This window comes from Ambystoma mexicanum, chromosome 3q (genome assembly GCF_040938575.1).
Source record: "Ambystoma mexicanum isolate Mex_15411 chromosome 3q, UKY_AmexF1_1, whole genome shotgun sequence".
NCBI lineage: Eukaryota > Metazoa > Chordata > Amphibia > Caudata > Ambystomatidae > Ambystoma > Ambystoma mexicanum.
The window spans coordinates 77,935,417-77,957,291 of record NC_090926.1 but is presented as its reverse complement, the minus strand read 5'-3'; the positions used below and the strand labels follow the sequence as shown (position 1 = coordinate 77,957,291).

General features: G+C 44.7%; 1 protein-coding gene across 3 annotated transcripts in view; it reads left to right on the top strand.

Annotated features, from left to right (window-relative positions):
• Positions 1 to 21,875, top strand: part of LOC138582156 (zinc finger protein 268-like) — a 373,736-nt gene that overhangs the window by 39,688 nt on the left and 312,173 nt on the right. The window contains exon 3 of one of the 3 annotated variants that reach the window (XM_069653186.1): positions 1,556 to 11,398. The exons of the other annotated variants lie outside the window; for them this stretch is intronic. Coding sequence (XP_069509287.1) covers positions 2,338 to 4,200 — 1,863 coding nt within the window. The 5' untranslated portion in view covers positions 1,556 to 2,337 and the 3' untranslated portion in view covers positions 4,201 to 11,398. Of the gene's footprint in view, positions 1 to 1,555; positions 11,399 to 21,875 lie in introns of those variants that run through there. 3 annotated transcript variants of the gene reach the window in all.

Below are 21,875 nucleotides of genomic sequence, written 5' to 3'. Positions count from 1 at the left end.
CAAGGGACAGACAGAAGGGCCAGGGGATGGGAGGGGGGAAATGGTGGGCTATCGGAGAGGAAAGAGGGGGTGGATTTGGGGGCAAAGACCTATATTTGGGGGCTGTGTTGGTCTTGTGGGCAGGTAGGACATTTTGCACGAGAGTGTAGAAGCAGGCTGTTTATGCGCTATAACCCGAATTGTCCCACATCACCACTCGGCTATCGCCTACCATCCCAGACCAGGCCCCTGTCATCCCACAGGGACAGGGTCAGAACTATATGCAGACACATCAGGGTCATTACCCCACATGGCAAGGACAGAACCACATATACATAAAGACACAGCAGGGCCCTTAGCCTGCGCTGCAGTATGCTCAGGCCCACAGGCAACAGCCACCCGCATGCACAGCCATCGAATAAAAACACCCTCCCGCAGGGCACAGTAACTCATTATAAAGTGCCAATGTGATTGGGGGCAACCTTTTCCCATTCCCCCGCTCAAAGGTCTACCTGCAATAGGACGTTACTAAGAGTTGTATCAAACAACATAATAACCATGCAAGGGTTCTCTGGGGCGTTCCTTTTACTGACAAATTACCCATTACAATAGGTACTCAATAATTGTCAGCACCCCTGTTGTATTCACAAGGCATGCCAGTTAACCTTTTGGGCAGGCATCTCATGAGCAAGCACAAAATTCACTGAGAAGGGTATTGTGTGCTCAACACCAGGCATATACCACACTAGAACTATTGCTTTGATCCAAGCACTTTGTAGCCACAGCACACTCTGGGATGCACCACTACACTCAGATTTATTCCCATATGGTTTGCAGGTCCTGGTAGGGTGGGTCCCTGGGATTCAGAACAAAACATGGTGAGTGCCAGCAGAATTTCTATTCAGACCAGCAGTTTCCTAGGAGGTAGCCCCTGGCATCATCCTCGCCCTCCATCTGGATGCAATGCTCATTAACTCATTGGGGCGGACAAGATAATAATGACTGTCACAGATGTTAATAATACGAAGTTAACGTATAGTGCTATGCATTGACCCAACATGCATTGAGATAGTAACTCAACAAAATGGCCATGCCTCCCATTATTTTTATCTCATTGCAGTCAACCTTTCCTTTCCTCGTTGTTCTTGTTCCACCATCTTTTCTATGCAACGTGGAGCTAGTCAGCTGACCACAATCAGCAAAGCGAGACTGAAAGCTTGGCCATATCTCAGACTACAGTGACTGCACTTCACTGCATTTTGTTCATCCTGCCTGTGGGCTAGTTGGGTCAAACCATTACAGATTTCTGTGTCAAAGGATGATGTGGGAATGGCCAATGGGTCACATGTTTAGTAATTTCTGTATTAATAATGTTCATGATATGGAGGACGAGTTACTCTTGTGACTTAACTCAGTGTCCTCTATACAGTACAGTAGTATTCCAGGATTTCATAAAAAACTGTTTTATTAAGTTGAAACATGCCTTTTTGCTTTTTCACATTTGATTTTTAAAACAAGAAATATGTATTTCTTACTTATGGAACACTAATCCTGTTTTCCCTTTTCATTCAAACAGGGCATGGAAAACAGAGAAAGGTTTTTAAAAAGAAAATTGTATATGAAAAAGGTTTCCTCTGATAGCTGCATCTCAGGAGATATTTCTTGTTCATCAGTCATGCCCAACTTAGAGCCTCTAACCGTGGGAGAAATATATTACGGACTCTAAAAGCAATTCACTAAAAAAGGACTGAAATTATGAATGCTTTTGCAAGACACATCCAGTCCTTTGTCCAATCACTGCTAATAAATAAGGAGGCCATTGGTGCCAAGCCATTATAACCACACTGTACCTCTAAAGGGGGCTTTGAGTCACTGCGTTATGCATATATAAAAGACGGCAGAGGAGAGGACAATGACTGCCACTCTAAAGTGGAGGCTCAGCATCTTCATGCATTGGGATTTGTAGACCTAATTGACCAAATATTGTCAAAGCCAAGACACTGGTGCACAACTTTCAGTATAACAAAGGTGCCAAACGCCACCTTTGGAAGTGATGCTTCAGAATCAAGAACACCCCTGCTGTGGTGCTAGTCACTAGTTGTTGATGTTCCAGTGGCAGCTGTTGTTGATTAAAGCCCAAAAAGCATGAATACAAGGCAAGAAACCATGCTCTGGACGTAGAACGGTTCTAATCTCAGACCTGCCTGCTCTGGCTGAGGATAGAAGCTCACTCTTGACATTCAAGTCTGTAAAAATGCACCTGACCTGGTGAGACCAACTGAGGGATTCAGACTGAATTTGACAAGGAGCTCCTTACAAAAAAAAAAGAAATCACTATCTCAAAATAACGTCCTCAGAATGGAGGTACATTTTGAATTTTCTGAATGTGAAGCTACTTTTAGTGAAACAGGCCATATGTGGCCACATGAGAGATTACACACCGAAGAGAAAGAACATAAAGGTTCTATATGTGACAAGACTTTTAAAGAAACAAGTGATCTGTTGATTCATCAGAGAAATCACACTGGAGGGAAACCATATACTTGCCCTCAATGTGATAAGGCTTTCAAGCAGAAGGGTAATCTATTGATACATCAGAGGAGTCACACTGCAGAGAAACCGTATGCATGCTCTGAATGCAATAAGTCTTTCAAGCAAAAGTGTGAACTGGTCAGTCATCGGAGAAATCATACTGGGGAGAAACCATATGCTTGTTCTGAATGTGAGAAGTCTTTCAAGGATACGAGTCATCTATTAATACATCAGAGGAATCATACTGGGGAGAAACCATATGCCTGTCCTCAATGTGATAAGTCTTTCAAGCGAAATGATCATCTTGTGATACATCAGAGGAATCACACCGGGGAGCGACCTTATTCATGTTCTGAATGTGATAAGTCGTTCAAGGAGAAGAGCCATCTATTGATACATCAGAGGAGTCACACTGGGGAGAAACCACATGCATGCATTGACTGTGATAAGTCCTTCAAGGTGAAGAGCTATCTATTGATACATCGGAGGAGTCACACTGGGGAGAAACCATATGCATGTTCTGAATGTGGTAAGGCTTTCAACGAGAAGAGCCATTTATTGAGACATCAGAGGAGTCATACTGGGAAGAAACCATATGCATGTTCTGAATGTGATAAGGCTTTCAAGACAAAGGGCGAGCTATTGGTACACCAGAGAAATCACACTGGGGTGACACCATATAGATGTCCTCAATGTGATAAGGCTTTCAAGCGAAATGATCATCTTGTGATACATCAGAGGAATCACACCGGGGAGAGACCATACGCATGTTCGGAATGTGAGAAGTCTTTCAAGCAAAATGATGCACTTGTGATACATCGGAGAATTCACACTGGGGAGAAACCCTATGCATGTTCTGAATGTGATAAGTCTTTCAAGAGTAAGGGTGAGGTATTGGTACATCAGAGGATTCACACTGGGATGAACCCATATGCATGTCCTCAATGTGATAAGGCTTTCAAGAGAAAGGGTCAGCTATGGGTACATCAAAGAAATCACACTGGAGAGAAACCGTACGCATGTTCTGAATGTGATAAGGCTTTCAAGCAAAAGGGTCACCTAGTGATGCATCAGAGAAATCACACTGGGGAGAAACCATACGCATGTTCTGAATGTGAGAAGTCTTTCAAACAAAATGAAGCACTTGTGATACATCGGAGAATTCACACTGGGGAGAAACCATACGCATGTTCTCAATGTAATAAGTCTTTCAAGAGTAAGCGTGAGCTATTGCTACACCAGAGGATTCAAACTAGGGTGAAACCATATGCATGTCCTCAATGTGATGAGGCTTTCAAGGGAAAGGGTCAGCTATGGGTACATCAAAGAAATCACACTGGAGAGAAACCGTACGCATGTTCTGAATGTGATAAGGCTTTCAAGCAAAAGGGTCACCTAGTGATGCATCAGAGAAATCACACTGGGGAGAAACCATACGCATGTTCTGAATGTGAGAAGTCTTTCAAACAAAATGAAGCACTTGTGATACATCGGAGAATTCACACTGGGGAGAAACCATACGAATGTTCTCAATGTAATAAGTCTTTCAAGAGTAAGCGTGAGCTATTGCTACACCAGAGGATTCAAACTAGGGTGAAACCATATGCATGTCCTCAATGTGATGAGGCTTTCAAGGGAAAGGGTCAGCTAGTGATACATAAGAGAAATCACACCTGGAAGAGACCATAGTCAAGTTCTGAATCTTATACGTTTTTCAAGGAAAAGAGTAATTTATTGAAACACCAGAGGAGTCACACTTGGCGGGTGGGAGCAACCATAGGCACGTCCTCGATGTGATGAGGCTTTCAAGCAAAATGATAATCTTTTGATACATTCTAGGAATCGCAATGGGGAGAGACCATATGAATGTTCTGAATGTGATAAATCTTTCAAGAAAAGTCATCTAACGATACATCAGAGGAGTCACACTGGGGAACTAAATGCATGCTCTGAATGTGATAAGTCTATTAAGCAAAATGATGCACTTGTGATGGATCAAAGAATTCACATTGGGGTGAAACCTTAATCATGTTCTGAATCTGATGTCTTTCAGGGTGAGGAGTCCTCTTTTGATACATCAGCATATAAACATAAACTGGTGAGAAACCTTATACATGCATGCATATGATATGCATGCATGAATGTTATAAGGCTTTCATGCAAAGGGGAGATCTAACTATACATCAGAGAAATCTCACTGGAGGAAACCCATATGTATGTTCTGAATGTGATAAGACTTTTAAAGAAAACCCCAATCTTGTGTTACATCAGATAAATCACACTGGGGTGAAACCATACATATGTCCTCAATATGATAAGTCTTTTCTGCTGAAGAGTTATCTATTGATACATCAGATGAGCCACACTGGGTGTAAACCATATGAATGTTCTGAATGTGACAAGTCTTTCAGGCAAAAGGGAGATCAAAAGTGACATCAGAGAAAACACACTGGTAGGAACCAAAATGCATGTATGCAATGTGATATGGCTTTATATGAAAAGCATAGTTTAGTGTTACCTCTGAGAAAGCACACATGAGAGAACCCTATATATGTGTTATGGATGTAATAAGTCTTTTGATTTGTCATCTGTCCATCGGAAGAATCACACTGGGCGGAAGCCATATGTGTGTTATTAATGTGATAAGTCTTTTAAGCAAAAAAGCTAACTATTCATACATAAGAGAAATCGCACTGGTTGAAGCCAAATTCATGTCTTCAATGAGATATGGCTTTCAAGCTAAATAATTTATTTGTGATACATCTATCAAATGATACTGGGGGTAAACCATAGCAATGTTCTAAATGTTATAAGTCTTTGAAGGTGGAGAGTCATCTTTTGACTATATTTACAGTGGCTCAACCTCTCTTAAGGTCCTACTAAAGATGGGCTACTAGTACATATCATTTAAACGAGCAGAGGGAGACCCCACCTGGACATTGCTTTAAGCTCATGAGTTAGTACATTTGATTGGGACGCAATTTATGAACCATAATCGACCCAATATTTTGTAAAAGAAATTATTTGTATTCTAACATGTTTGATACATGTATTGTTTATTTAACAAAACATCCTGTCTCATACAAAATGCCTAGGGGTTAGCACACACATGCTAAAAGAAAAACAAATAAACAACAAAATGCATCCATTATGAAGGTTTCAGAATTTTAAAAATAGAGATCAACACTTTGTGCAATCTTTTTTAACATTTATCGAAAAGACGATACTGTTAAAACATTACAGATTAATTTCTAGCTCATAAGTCAGCATAGCACACAAACAAGCCTTATTGTGTTGTCCGTGATATGCATTCTAATCTCTGACACTCAGTGTCATTTAAGGGGATTTTTTAAAACATGTCGACACTCCGAGTTTCGGTATGTAATCACAGGGTGCACCTAAATCCCATGTATCCCTTCATACGGTTGTTGACAATGACCTTCATCAGGACTAAGACAAATGCTTGTATGTGGACTCAATCTTCAGTACGCCCTAAGGAGATGGTGCCTTTTATATCTGCATGCTCCCAAATATGTTGGGTGTTTTCTTTTATTTATTTATTTATTTACTTTGACATTTGTAAAGCGCACCAAACCCCGGGGGATCTGGGCGCTGGTTTACGTAAAGGCAAAGGTTACAGGGTTACATACATAGGTAATGTATTGGTTACAGGACGTGTGTTACAGTGGTTACAATCATAAAATAAAAATAGTAATTGCAGGTTGTCTGAGGGTGATTTCCTGGACAGGTTTGCTTACCACGAGTTGTCAAGTTGCGAAGGTTCTGTTAAGCTTGGGGGTCATGTGAGAAGAGCCAGATTTTGAGGCCTTCGCGGAAGGACCAGAAGGAGTCATCAGATCTTACGGCTAGAGGGAGGTCCTTCCAGAGTTTGGCTGGGATCACTGGGAATCTACTTCCACCTGCTTTCTGGCACCTGAATCTAGGAATCTCAAGTAGATGCGAGTAGGCAGCCCGGGTAGGTCTGGTAGATTGGGTTTTGGAGATTTTTCTGGCTAGGTAGGTAGGGGCAGTGTTTGAGATACATTTGTGGGTCAATGCTAGCTTTTTGTACATGTGTTCTTGGACCGGAGGCCAGTGGATGTTTTGTCTGGCTGTGGAGAAATGTTCTGTTTTTGGAGATGTTTAGTGCCGGTCTTACTGTGTTATTCTGGATGACCTGGCGTTCTTTTAGATTGCGTGCATTGGTGCCTGCAAATAGGGAGTTGCAGTAGTCGATCCTGGATAGTATGAGGGCTAGGCAAATCTGATGCAGCTGTCAGTGGAAAGGAATGGTCTGCAGGCGTTCATAAGTTTCACAATGTATGCTGCTGCTGAAGCATTAGCGTTTACTTGTGTGGTAAGTGAGAGCGTGTAGTCTAGGTATACTCCCAGGGTCTTTAACTCTTTGGCAACCGTGATGATGGTCCCATCAATGAGAAATGATTTATATAGGTAATTGAGTGTGTTTAGTCGATATTGTCTGCCAATTGGAGAAGTTCTGTTTTCTCATCATTTAGGCAAAGTCTATTTTGTGCCATTCAGGTCTGGATGGTTTGGTAAAGTTTACTTAGTGCATTGGTGTCGGTGTTGTATTTGCCAGAGATGGATAAGAGGATTTGGGTGCCATCGGCGTAGTTAGTGTAGGTGACACCCAGGACAGCGAGGAGGTCAAAGAGTGGTTTTGTGAAGCTGTTGTACAGGGTATGAGCCCTGAGGCACTTTGCAGGTTACTGGGGCAGGGGGGGGCTGCCGATGAGGTGGAAAACACTCTCATTGTGTGGTTAGATAGGAAGGACTCTATCCAGGCTATGGCTTTGTCTGAGAAATGGGAAGCTAAGGAGAGGTGTTGACAGAGGATTTGGTGGTTCAACCATGTCAAAGGATGCAGCGAGGTCAAGTAGGAGGAGGATGGCCATGTTGCCGTTGTCTTTGATTTCGTCCATTTGGATTTTTAAATCCAAGAGGGTGGATTCTGTTCCATGACTGGGGTGGAAGCCGGATTGGCGGCGGCTGAGGGGATTGTGGGTTTCCAGATAGGTTTGAATTTCCTTCAAAAAAACATTTCAGCTAAGAAGTCTCCCATGCTAGTCAGTATTTTGAACCCTTTTCATGGTGTCACAGTGTCTCCATTGAGAGCAAAGAGGCATGGCAACATTGCCTGTTCAATATGTTCTTAAAAGAACGGACAATCACTTGTTGACCGACGCACCAAAGCAACTCCACATGTTCGGTGGAGCTGCTCAACTATCAACTGCCCTTGCTCAAATTACACAACTGCCTGGTTTATAGAGCACATGAAATAAAGGAAATCTCACAGATTGAAAAGGACTTTCCATATATCAGAGAAATTATACTGGGTGAAACCATATACATGTCCTCAATGTGATAAGGCTTTAAAGCAAAATAATCTACTTGTGATACAGAGAAACCATATGCATGTCCTAAATGTGATGGGGCTTTCAAGCAAAAGCGTAACCTATTACTACATCACAAAAACATCACACAGATATGAGGCGTACACATGTTTGAAATGTTATGACACTTTCAAGCAAATCCATGACCTATGGACATGGGCAATTCATAAAAAGTGTTGACATGCAAAAAAGAGGCACAAACTATCCACAACGTAGAATGTCTCCTGCACTGGGCCCTGCTGTTTTTGTGAAACTGTGATGCTGGAAATGCATCGTAGGGACAGGGCCTCTGTATCCTTGCCCTTTACTGCTTTTTATCGTGTGTTCTGTCGTGTTTTCCACGCAGGAGTTCATTTGAAACGGTGCAGCTCTCCCTTTTGGTTTTGGTGAACAGACCCATGGGATACCCTTATGGCACCCATGGGTGGGGGTACAACCCTATGCCCCTAGTGTATGTTTTTGGGCACCTGTGTGTGGCCCACAGAGCAGGGCACCGGCTGGTGGCAGCTCCGTGCTGAATTGACTGGTTCCCTGAGCGTCCTCCATTTTGGGATGCCCAGGCCAGACAGGACCCTCTTGCCTCTTGCCCTCCATTGCCTGTTACCTTGATCTTCCCGAAGTCCCGGGAAGCCCTGACTCTGTCCTTTCCCCCTGACTGCCTGTTGGGTGGAAGTTCCATATATGGTAGTGTGGGGAAGTGCTGACCAGACTGTCTGGAGTCTTCCCAATGACTGTATGTTGTGGGTACGCCCTGTGGGTGGGGGGTACAACCCTGTGCCCCTAGTGTATGTTTTTGGGCACCTGTGTGTGGCCCACAGAGCAGGGTACGGGCTGGTGGCAGCTCCGTGCTGAATTGACTGGTGCTCGGAGCGTCCTCCATTTTGGGATGCCCAGGCCCTGTCATTGGAATTGGTAGATTCCTGATGGAGACAAGATGGCCCCGTGGCCTCTTGTCCTCCATCGCCTCTTACCTTGATCTTCCCGAAGTCCTGGGAAGCCCTGACTCTTTTCCTTCCCCCTGACTGGCTGTTGGGTGGAAGTTCCATATATGGTAGTGTGGGGAAGTGCTGACCAGACTGGCTGGAGCCTTCCCAATGACCGTATGTTGTGGGTGGGACCGGGGTGAATGGAGTGTGTGACGAATATGCATTCAGTGTTGTCGATGTCTAGTATCTGGTGTTTGACACAATGACTGAGACAGGCCTGCCCGAAACTGGTATGAATGCAGTGTGGAGTGTTGAATGGCTGGGTACTTGTAGCAATACACATAACGTGTTGTGAGTGTCTGGAGAGAAGTGAATGACCTGAATGCACTATGCACCTGATTGGCTGCCTGCCTGCATGAATGCCCTTCTGACCGATTGGTTGCCTGAGTGTGACCCAGCAGAATGAATGGGAGCTCAACTAGTATATCTGGGGTCTCTCACTGATAGAATTTGTGTTCAGAAGCTGAAGTGCAAACTACGAAAAGTAACTGGAGTGAAACTGAAGCTTGACCTTGAAGCCCTGCTGGAAGAGAGGAATTGCTGTTGCCCTTCTTCATCAATCTGAAAGCTGCTGTGTCTCCAAGGACTGACCCAGAGAGGAACTGGTAAAGCGCCCTCTTCCCGAGCTACGAGGGACCATCGTGCACCAGCTGATCTTTGCCAAAGCTCCCTGGTAGACAGACCTAAGACAGGCTGCCGACCGGAGATGGGGACTGCCGCGGAATCCCAAAGAGAAACGCCCAGACGGTTGTCCACCACTGTCGACGACCGCCGTCGCCGACCAGAGCCGCCATGCTCCCGTTGCCTAAGAACTTTCGATTCATGGACGCGCTCGTCCACACTGCCGCCCGCCTTATCCCGCCTGAGAATGCCAGGCCATTGACGCGCCGAGGAGCATCCGCTGGTGGGTTTCCCGCCACCCAAAGACCACAGAGACACCGACGACTCAACGCCCTTGCTGGGCCACAGTTCTTCAAAATCTTTGCGGTCCTGAACTATCGACACCAAGGTGCCCCGCACGCCTCTTCCTTGCAGGACGTTTACGCTTCCCCATCAACAAGCTCCGCTAGGAAAGAAGCTGCCACTTCACCGTCGTAGTTCACCCTGTTCTCCGTCGGACGTTCGACCCGTGACTCCTGCCTTAAAGGAAGGGCACTCAAGAAGGGCCGTCGATTCCCTGACAAGGAACGCTACAACGCCAGGTACCTTGGGGTTTCAGAACTATTGGAAAGTCTCTTGTGAACAATATATGGACTGGGCTTGTGATATAACTTTATTCTACAGGTTGCACAGTTGTGGGGGATCTCCACACAGAACTGTGTCTAGGTATCGGGGCCAGTATTCTACCACTTGTTCTAACCAACTGCTTTCCTCTTATATCTATTGTTGGTTTCCGTTATAAACTGATTTGTGTGTCATTTAACCGTACAGTTGATGCATTTTAAAGAGATCTAATACTAATTGTGGTACCACGTAGTAGAACTATATATTTGCCATTATAGATAACTGAGTATAAAGTGAGTTATCGTGATATTGTACATAACCTTGAATATTAATTATATAAAGACTGTGTTTTAACTAATACAGTGTGTGGACATTCCTTTGTGGGTGCTTGGTGACCACAATGTACTTAAGAACCAGCCTGCATCACCTCCTGAGAAGATAGGCATTGATTGCTTGTCCATTGCTACCGTAATAGAGAATCTTGGCTGGGGTCCTCTGTGCCTCTCCTCTACTATATAGAGAGCAGAAGTACTGATCCCTCACACCTTCCATTCTTTACTGAGACTGAAGTTACTAAAACCTTTTATCAGGCAGGCACTCTGTGAAGTGTGATTTATGTGTTGAATAAAAGGAAAATGTTGTCATTTGGTTTGGCCTGTTGTGTGGTACAGATGGTGCAAGTTCAATATTTCATTGGACAATATATTTAATTACTGAACAACATTTGTTAAAGGGACATTATGGTTAAATTGCACTAATAAGAACCTATGATATTCAATGAAAAAATGTTATTTGAGGAAAGCTATAGATGCACAACACTATAATAATTTGTTCTGTTTGCTAGTTACAGATTCTTTTTTCCTAAATGTATTATATGTTGTCTTCATAGTTATAGGATATTGGACTTTGAATATTCGTCATTTACTAAGAAATGTGATTGTCTTATTTGTGATTACATTTCTATTAATATCTCACATAGTCAGAGGAGAAATGATTCTCGGGTACAATTGTATTTGGTCTACAGTCACATAGCAATTTATTGTTGGGCCAAATTCCAATTGTTCTATTTAACAATTCCTTCTTAGTCTTGTCATTAGGATAATCATTTGCCTTTTGCACCATTACATGAGAAGCACAGGGGGTGCAAAACATGTGAACGTTGGTTTGCTTCTGCTTTAGTCTGTCACCAATCATGATTTTTTTGAAATAACTGATAAGTTGTTCTAGGAGTTGGATCATCTTTTTCTGTTTAATAAACATTTTAAAAAATATCTTAGTTGGAGAGGGATCATTTCATCATAAACACATGATCAAAAACCTTATTGAAGTTATAACAGAGTCTGCAACCCCTTTTAAATGTACCTGTTTCTCTTCCTCCCGCCTCTCCTCCCTCCCCAGAGCTTCTGATTGGGCCTAGGAGCCCACCAGACGAAACAGTGAGGGTGTACACCACCCTGAATTTACTACAAGCCATTTTTCAGCAGTGTGCCTGAGGTGAGGTCTTGGGTTTCTTGGGTTTATTTCATCCATTTTGATTTCTGTTCTTTCCATGCCTTCTCCACCTTCCCTGTTCCCCCCACCCGCGTCCTGGTTTACCTTCTTCCTGCCTCCCCTCCAGCCCCCCCACCGAGCTTCTGATTGGGCGTAGCACCCCTATTTCAGACCAACCTCCCAGGGCAGCTCCTGCCCGGGCTGCCATTGGCTAAGGGCCACAAGGGAAAGGGCAGCTCCCAACCAAGCAGCTCCACTCTGTGGGCCTCATCACTGTAATATTGTTAACGCCACTGGATCATGGTTTGGACACTGTTAAATTCCCATTCTCCATTGGGTCCATTGGATCCAATGGGGCATTTCTAGCAGTAATACTGCACGCTAATATAGCCAGCGGTAATATAGAGCGCTAAATGAGATTTTCACCTCTGAAAAAATCTGGAGGTAAAACGGCGCATTTAGCACCCAACTGTCAGGAATTCAGCTCGACACACATGGCGGAAATGGAGAATGAGTCATTCAAGATACCAACAATGGAACTCAAGATGGCGGCTCATCAGCGCTATTACCACACGACGATTACCGTTCTAGTTGTTTCCAACATGGCGACCACGTCTGCCCATTCTATATCTTCCTCTCTATGGTTGGGCCAGACGCGTCGCTTCTGTTCGCTTCACCTCGCTTCGCGCTGGTGCTTTTTCTAACTTTCTGCAAATACTACCGCTGAGGTTTTCTAAGCCTCTCTTTTGCACTCTGCGCACTTTGTCTGAGTTCCGTCTCAACTTATTCTACTTTTCCTTACCTTACTTTTTCCCTGTTTCTCCTCCTGCCTTCGTTCCCCTTGCACTCGTGTGCGGTTCGTTTCTACTCTACTTCCTTTCTCGCTTCCTTCCTTACTTTTCTCCTTGCCTACTACATAGAGCTCGACCGGACTTCCTTCCACGTTGCTGCTCGAGTTCCTTTTCGCCGAGCGGATTTCTGAACCGTTCCGTCCACAAGCCTGCTGCACTCGACTTCCTCTACATTGCTGCTCGACCCTTCTTCCCGAGCGGATTCCTGGAATCGTTCCTCCTTCAGCCTGCAGAACTTACCATTCTTCCACAGCTACTCGGAAGCCACCATCCTCTACGAGACACAATTGGGTTTTCTTCCCCACGAGGGTTTCCCAAGGGTACTGCCCCCGGAGTGCACTGAGTCCAGTTCTCTGGCCTCTGAACACTTTGGGGGAATTACCTCTATACCTCAGAGATATTCTACTCCTCTGCTGTTTCCGGACATTCGTGAGTACCTAATTGTAACAGAAAGCGACGCCCAAAAGATGGAACAATAGATGCAACAAGTAATGGCAGCCATGCAGAGTCTCAGTACTGAAGTACAGATGTTAAGAAACGAAAATGCAACATTGAGACAAATGGTTGCAAACAGGGCAGAGATCCCTCCAGGATCGTTACCCATGGGAAAATACGATGGCAACCCTAAAAAACTATAAGAATTCTTGGATTCTTGTTTGGTGCAAATAACTTTGAAAGCCTCGTTTTTCCCAAACGATAGAGCTAAAGTAAGTTTTCTGATATCTAATCTCGCCGGCAGCGCCCTGGCCTGGGCCACACCATTAGTCACCACCAACAATCAGCTAATGGATTCTTACGCCGGATTTACCAATAGTCTGCAAGCCATGTTTGGGAGAAAAGAATTAGTGGTCTCAGCACAAGAAAATCTCTTGGATCTGAAGCAAGGGAATACTGATATCCTAACTTTCATCACACAGTTTAAACAATTAGCCAATGAGACGGCATGGGCTGATGATGCTCTCCTGACCATATTTCGTCGGAACCTATGTGAAGAACTCAGATGAAGTCTCTAGAGTTCCTAGACCTCATAACTTTGCAGAAATGGTTACATTAGTACTCCAGATGGATTACCGGATACAAGAAAGAAATCTAGAAAGAAAGAAAGGGAAATCACGTCCACTGTTAGGACCTTACAAGTCGGATATTATAAGGACCAGTAAAAACCAAGAATCAGGGGAACCTATGCAATTGGGAATAGCTCGAGGACCATTAACACCAGAAGAAAGACAAAGAAGAAGAACATTAGGTTTATGCATGTATTGTGGTTCCGATAAACATGTTCCAAAAGATTGTCACCTGACTACTCCTAGACGTTGTCACCTGACTACTCCTAGAGTTGTCGTTTCCCTGAAGGGAAACGACAACTCCCACCCATGAAGGGATCCATGAGTGGGTCTTTGGTACAAAGTTCCCAGGAAACAACCTCAACTCACCATAAGATGGTGGTAATCAATGTGTCTCTACAATTTCTAGACAATCATATCCAACAAATACCTGCCTTAGTAGATTGTGGAGCAGCGGGATTGTTTATGGATTCCGAATGGGCATTCAGAAACAACATACCCCGGTTGACTAAAACCCTGAGTCTGCCAGTGGAAGGAGTAGATGGAAATCCTTTATCATCAGGACCCATTAAAGAAAACACAACTTTTCTCACCATGAAGATTTCTACTCATGAAGAAGAATTATCATTCGATTTAATAAAAGCCGCTCACTATCCAATCATACTGGGTCTCCCATGACTTGTTAAACATAACCCATTCATTAATTGGACTGCAGGAACATTATTTTTGGGTTCTGAACACTGCTTGCATTCTTGCCTACCCAAAGGGGTGGTGGGGTTGTATACTACAACTACATCCCCAGACAAAAACCCGGTATTATCTACCATATCCCACCTGAATCTACTACCGGAATGTTACCACAAGTACAGCTCTGTTTTCTCAAATGATGAATACAAGGAATTACCACCCCACAGAAAAGACGATTGTTCTATCGAATTACTACCAGATGCGCAAGTACCCTTTGGTCGCATGTACACTCTTTCTATTTCCGAGAAGGCTGCCTTAAAGGAATACCTACAAACTAACTTGTGTCATGGTCTCATCACAGAGTCTAGAAGTTCTGCAGGTGCTTCACTCTTCTTTATACCCAAAAAAGATTGTAAAGAGCTCCGCCCTTGCATCGATTATAGAGGCCTAAACAAAGTTACATACAAAGATCGATACCCACTGCCCCTTATCCAGGACATTCTGGAAGCAGTCCGAGGTGCAACTATCTTTACAAAACTCGACCTTAGAGGGGCATATCATCTGATCAGAATTAAAAAAGGAGATGAGTGGAAAACAGCCTTCCGCACGCCTTTCGGACATTGAGTATCGGGTGATGCCTTTTGGGCTAGCAAATGCCCCGTCAGTCTTTCAACGTTTTGTTGATCACATATTTGCGGATTTACTCCTTCATACCCTAATCGTATACTTGGACGATATCCTCATTTTTTCTAACAATCTGCAAGAACATATTATCCATGTTTCCGAAGTTTTAGAACGGCTTCGTCAAAATAGATTGTTTGCCAAAATTGAAAAATGCTCGTTTCATCTACCCAGTATCCCCTATTTGGGTTTCATTTTATCTGCAGAAGGAGCTGCGATGGATCCAAGGAAGGTAGGAGCCATCTACAAATGGAAACCTCCTCAGAACGTAAAGGAGGTACAACGGTTCTTAGGGTTCACCAACTTCTACCGAAAATTTATTCCAAATTTTTCTAGAATCATCAAACCCTTCACTCTTCTTCTTCGAAAAGGAAGATCTTTTGAGTGGAATCCAAACACTCAGAAAGCATTTGAAGGTCTCAAGATAGCCTTCTCTACAGCACCGATATTACGGTTACCAGATCAGACAAAACCTTTTATATTGGAAACCGATGCCTCGGATTCAGCCATAGGAGGAGTACTCAAACAAGTTTCAAAAGAAGGGCTCGAACATCCAATTGCCTACATGTCGAAATCCCTTACAGAATCAGAACGCAATTATACCGTACTTGAAAAAGAACTCTTAGCTATAAAAAGGAGCTGCCAGGAATGGAGACACCTCCTTTTAGGGGCTCAGCACCCTGTTCAAATTCGCACAGATCACAGGAACTTGAAAGTGTTACAGAACATGGAGTGCCAAAACAGTCGACAAGCTCGGTGGGCATATTTTTTTTCATCCTATGACTTCATCCTTACTTACATACCTGGAACCAATAATCAAATCGCTGATGCTCTATCCAGAAGTTCACACAATACTTTGTCATTCCTCCCGGAAAAGATGTGGTCACACGCCACTTTTCTATTCTATGTTTCCTCTTACTTACAAACTATACGAAAACAATACCAAGAACTGAATCAGACAGAAATCAGTGATCATGACCTGAGAATGGAAGACGGACTTTACTTTCGAGCTAACCAACTATACATACCTGAAGGTACATCAAGAAAGAGAGTATTACATATGTGTCATGACCATAAAGTCGCAGGACATAGAGGAATCAAAACCACCTGGGAACTCATCAATAGACACTTTTGGTGGCCGGGAGTTACACAAGACATCAAGGATTATGTGTCCTCTTGCTCCATCTGCCAGCAGTCTAAGGTTCCTAGACATCTGCCTACAGGGCGGTTAGTACAACCTAAACTTCCCACTCGACCATGGGAATGCATATCTACAGATTTTATTGTAGATTTACCACCTTCTTCAAACAATACAACCATCATGGTATCTATAGATACTTTGACCAAACTAGCACATTTCATTCCCATGAGCCGATTACCATCAGCAGCTCAGATGGCATCTTGTTTTTTACAAACTATCTTCCGTCTCCATGGACTTCCAAAATCCATCATATCTGACAGAGGTTCACAATATGTTTCCTCCTTCTGGAAGATACTATGCAAAACCTTAGGTATCCAAAGAAACCTCACCTCTGGGTATCACCCGCAATCCAATGGGCAAACAGAGAGACTAAATCAATCCTTAGAACAGTATCTGCGTTGCTTTGTTTCAGCTTCTCAAGACAACTGGAGTCTTCTACCATATGCTGAATTCGCATATAATAATTCCTTTCACACTGCCATCAAAATGACACCTTTTTTATGCACATATGGGTTCCATCCATCCAGCTTCCCTACCGTAACTCCTCGGTCCACCAAAATCCCAGCGGTGGATGAATTAGTCTCCAACATCCAGAAAGGGCATGCTACAGCCCTTGCTACCCTTTCTGAAACCAGAGACAGGGTAAAACAACAAGCTGACAAGAAACGCTCACAGGAACCCACGTACAAACCTAAAGATCTGGTATGGCTCTCCTCTAAATACCTTCCTAAACATTTGGTACCATCGAAACTCTCACCCAAGTATTTTGGACCATTTCCCGTTATTGAGGCCATCGGGAAGGTAGCATATAGAATCCGTCTACCAGTATCCTGGCACCGGATCCATAATGTTTTCCATGTCTCTCAACTCAAGACACAGATACTGGATAGGTTCAATAGGGGCTTCAATCATACTCCCCCTCCAGTGGATACTCAAGATGGTCCTGAGTACGAAGTAGCAGCAATATGCGACTCCAGATACTATCATGGGAAGTTGCAATATCTAATCGATTGGAAAGGCTACAATCCATCAGACAGAACTTGGGAAAACGCTTCATCAGTTCATGCCTCCAGACTGGTAAACAAATTCCATCGATCTCACCCTTGGAAACCTGGTCCAATCACCCCACGGGGAGGGCATACTGTCAGGAATTCAGCTCGACACACATGGCGGAAATGGAGAATGAGTCATTCAAGATACCAACAATGGAACTCAAGATGGCGGCTCATCAGCGCTATTACCACACGACGATTACCGTTCTAGTTGTTTCCAACATGGCGACCGCGTCTGCCCATTCTATATCTTCTTCTCTATGTTTGGGCCAGACGCGTCGCTTCTATTCGCTTCACCTCGCTTCGCGCTGGTGCTTTTTCTAACTTTCTGCAAATACTACCGCTGAGGTTTTCTAAGCCTCTCTTCCTCTCTTTTGCACTCTGCGCACTTTGTCTGAGTTCCGTCTCAACTTATTCTACTTTTCCTTACCTTACTTTTTCCCCGTTTCTCCTCCTGCCTTCGTTCCCCGTGCACTCGTGTGCGGTTCGTTTCTACTCTACTTCCTTTCTCGCTTCCTTCCTTACTTTTCTCCTTGCCTACTACATAGAGCTCGACCGGACTTCCTTCCACGTTGCTGCTCGAGTTCCTTTTCGCCGAGCGGATTCCTGAACCGTTCCGTCCACAAGCCTGCTGCACTCGACTTCCTCTACATTGCTGCTCGACCCTTCTTCCCGAGCGGATTCCTGGAATCGTTCCTCCTTCAGCCTGCAGAACTTAACATTCTTCCACAGCTACTCGGAAGCCACCATCCTCTACGAGACACAATTGGGTTTTCTTCCCCACGAGGGTTTCCCAAGGGTACTGCCCCCGGAGTGCACTGAGTCCAGTTCTCTGGCCTCTGAACACTTTGGGGGAATTACCTCTATACCTCAGAGATATTCTACTCCTCTGCTGTTTCCGGACATTCGTGAGTACCTAATTGTAACACCAACTCGTGATAGGGCCAGCCCTTAAATGTAGCAGTAACGGCGCATTTAGCAACCAACTCGTGATGAGCCCCTGTGTTGGCCTGGGAAGCCTGCTGCAGTGTACCCGCAGTGACTGATAGAGTTAGGACCTCATTCCAAGTGTGGCGGTCTGGAAACAAGGGTGCCGGTAATCTTACCGGCACCCTTTTTTCTGAACAGCCGCACTACGTGTCTGCCTGCAGGGGACGTTGCACCCAGCAGATTCAGACCTGCCAGGTGCAACTGCCCCTGCAAATAGACTTTTCACAGAAGCACCCGCACCATTAGCAATGGTGCCGGTGCTTCTGTTTCCCCACTCCTATGGGGCTTCCTGTGCCGCTTGGACTTGTAATGTCCTGGTGGCACCCGGAAGTCAGGCGGTGGATTCGATGTTTCCAGGTCACCGGCAACCCGCCAGTGGCACCAGCGGGTTACCGCTGACGTCGGAATGAAGCCCTAAGTGTGGTGTGGGCAGGGAGTAAAGCCATTACTGCACTCCAGTAAAACACCACCACTCATTAGCTAACATTAGATAGCCACATGTATTTAACCCATTTGTCTAAAATAGCCTTATCCTGCGTTAAACACATTTCATATTTAGCCTATCTGTGTAAGTTGGCTTTACCTTGCTTTTAGGCCATCTCTGTAAGTCAGCCTTGTCCTACATTTAGCCCATTTGTGTAAGGTAGCTTTATCTTGCATTTAGTCTGTTTGTTCAAGGTAGGCATCTAGCCCATTTGTGTAAGGTAGCCCTATCTTGCCCATAGCCTATCTTGTGTCAGTCCTCACAGGACAAGGCTGCAGTGTTGTCCGATGCAGGTGAGCAGGAGACACGTAATACATTGTGCCTGTGTCCATGCATCCAAACCTTTAAGAACCGAGGATTGGACCCACTGCAGCAAGCCCTCGCAGGACAAGGCCATGGTGTTGTGAGATGCAGCTGCTCAGGAGATGCTGCCTGTCGATACGTAATATGTTGCGCCTATATCCACGCATACAAATCTTTATGAACCGAGGATTGGACCCTTTGCGGCAAAGCCCTCACAGGACAAGGCTGCAGTGTTGTGCGACACAGGTGTTTGGCACAAAGGGGTAGCGGCGCAGAGTGCAAGCACGTGGCACAGCTGTCGACCAGCAGTGACCGAACGTAGTAAGCAAGGTGCATGAAGTGGCAGCAGCAACTACTGCTTTCTATTAAACTTCCTGGCCTTTGCATGTACTTCCACCTAACCATTTGACATAACATACTCTGTCTCTGTGCAACCCTAGCTCTCCCCTTAGTGGTTAGCCGTACCTGTGTTCTGTGTCCTTTTTCTAGGTCACCTTCAATTGTGGTTACTGTTGTGCTGTGAACTCTATCCCATTAGGCTCTCCCCTACTCTCTAGGTTCCCTTCATCTGTGGTTACTGTTGTGCTGTGCATTGTGTCCCATTAGGCTCTCTCCCAATCTCTAGGTCCCCATTAGTCTGTGGTTACTATTGTTAATGTTAAAGGGCATTTGTACCGCGCACTATCACCACCGGAGTGGTCCCCTGGCGCTCTGGCGGCTCTGAAAGAGGGAGGGAGAGGTGGGTTAGTGGGTGAAGGCTGGAAAAGTTTAAGATTGCAGTGATGTGCTGTTGGCAGCCTCAGCCCGGTGGTTCTGTCGGCTGGGCCTGGGGGGAATGCGGCCGGTAGTCGTCGTGTGCTGATGTGCGAGTCTGTGTGTTTTTGTTTTGTTGTTGCAGTGTAGTGAAGTTTGTGCGGTTTGTTGTGCTGGAGGTTTGTGGTTGTGTTTGGTTTGGAGTTTGAGAGGTGTATGCAGAGAAGGAAATTGTTAGTGGTATTGGTTAGTTGGTATCTCTACCCTGGATTGACCAGTTGGGCTCGTGTAATCATACACGACGGGTTGCTTGCGCACCCTGTGCCTCAGAAGGTGCCCGTTTTGCATTCGAGGCCCCTTGAGCATTTAGCTGTCCGCTCCATCAATAACTTTGCATGCTCCTCACCCCCATCCACATGACCAGCGCACCTGCTTGTGTCCATACTTCAGATTGTGTGGTGATTGGTGGTATCTCGTCCGTTCCACAACCCCGTGGTACCTAGTTGTAGCTGTAAGGATTGGCTGGGGTTGTTGCCTCCGTCTCCCTGGGTCTCGCAGGTGGACCCCTGTGTCCAGCCTCAGCCCTACTGGTGCTCAGAGTACTTCTGTCAGTTCTAGGGGCTTGTAAATGTCCTTTTCTGTTGAGTCATTTGTCTTACTGTTGTTTCGGTTTTAGTCTCTGGTGTTGAAGAGCCAGGTTTTTAGTAATTTTCTGAATTTAAGGTGATCTTTGGTGTTCCTTATTACTTTTGGGATGTTGTTGCAGGTTTTCGCGGTGGTAGAAGGCGGTGCCTCCGAGTTTTTTCTTGATGTAAGGTTTTAGTTCCAGTCAGATTTCGTTGGTTGACCTGAGGGGTCTTGTTGGCTTGTAGATTGTTATTTTCTTTTGTAGGAATTCTGCTCCTTGTCCGCAGATTGCCCTGTGCGTTATGCACATTGTTTTGAAGGTGATAGTGTTTTACTGGGAGCCAGTGTAGTGTTTTTAGGGCCGGGGTGATGTGGTCTCTTCTGGATAGTTTGAGGAGTAGTCTGGCTGCTGTGTTTTGGATCCGTTGTAGCTTCTTCAGTAGGTATTCCCGTATACCGAGGTAGAGGCTGTTTGCATAGTCGATACTTGACATGATGAGGCCGACGATAGTGAGTGTTTTGTTTGTGAAGGAGAGGAAAGGTAGTATTTTTCTTGCCGTGTGGAGGAGGAAGAAGCATTTCTTGATGTGAAGGAGAGGAAAGGTAGAAAGGTAGCATTTCTTGACTGTTGCGTTTATTTGCAGTTCTAAGGTTAGGGTGTTGTCCATCAGGACTCTCTGATTTTTTACTACCTTAGATGGTGATGGTGCAGGTCCCATTTCCGTTGGCCACGGGATGGCGGTATCCTTCTCTTGGTCTTTGGATATGATCATGATTTCTGTTTTTCCTGGGTTGATTTTCAGGTTGTTGGCATTCATCCAGTTGAAGACTTCTTTTAGACAGTCGGTTAAGTTTGAATGATCGGCTTTGGTGTCTTCGATCTTGTAGATGATTTGAGTGTCGTCTGTGTAGTTGTAGCATTTGATGTTGTGTTTCTTGAAGATTCTGATAACTGGGGTTTGGTAGATGTTGAAGTACAGTGGTGATAGTGAGGATCCTTGTGGTACACCACAGTCGTTGACTCGTGGGGTGCATTTGAATGGTTTCAGTTCTGTCTGCTAGGAATGATTTAGTCCAGCGTAGCACTGTGTCTGTTATGCCTATGTCTTCTAGTCTTTTGGTTAGGGTGTCATGGCTAACTGTGTCGAAGGCTGCGGAGAGGTCGAGCAGAATAAGGGCTGTGTGTTGGTGGCATTTGTGATTCTGTCACCATAATGCCTTCCCTTTGCCTTTTGAATTTCCTTCTTGTATGTGCGAATTTGCTTCTGGGACAGTTTTTTTTTGTCTGGGTTGTAATCTTTCCTCCATTCAATTTCCATCTTTTTGTTTTCTTTTTTCATGGTGCTTAGTAGTTGGGTAAACCATTTTGCCATTGCTCTCTTTTTTGATGGTGTGAATGGTTTTTCTGGGGCCATCTTGTCAATTGTATCTGCAATCCATTTGTGTAATATCTCTGCTTTCCCGTCTAGGTCAGCTAGGTCTAGTTCTGTTGTTGAGGGCTTGGTTAACTCCAGTTGTTCGAATAGGTTGCCTTTTTTGACGTCTTTCCATTTTCT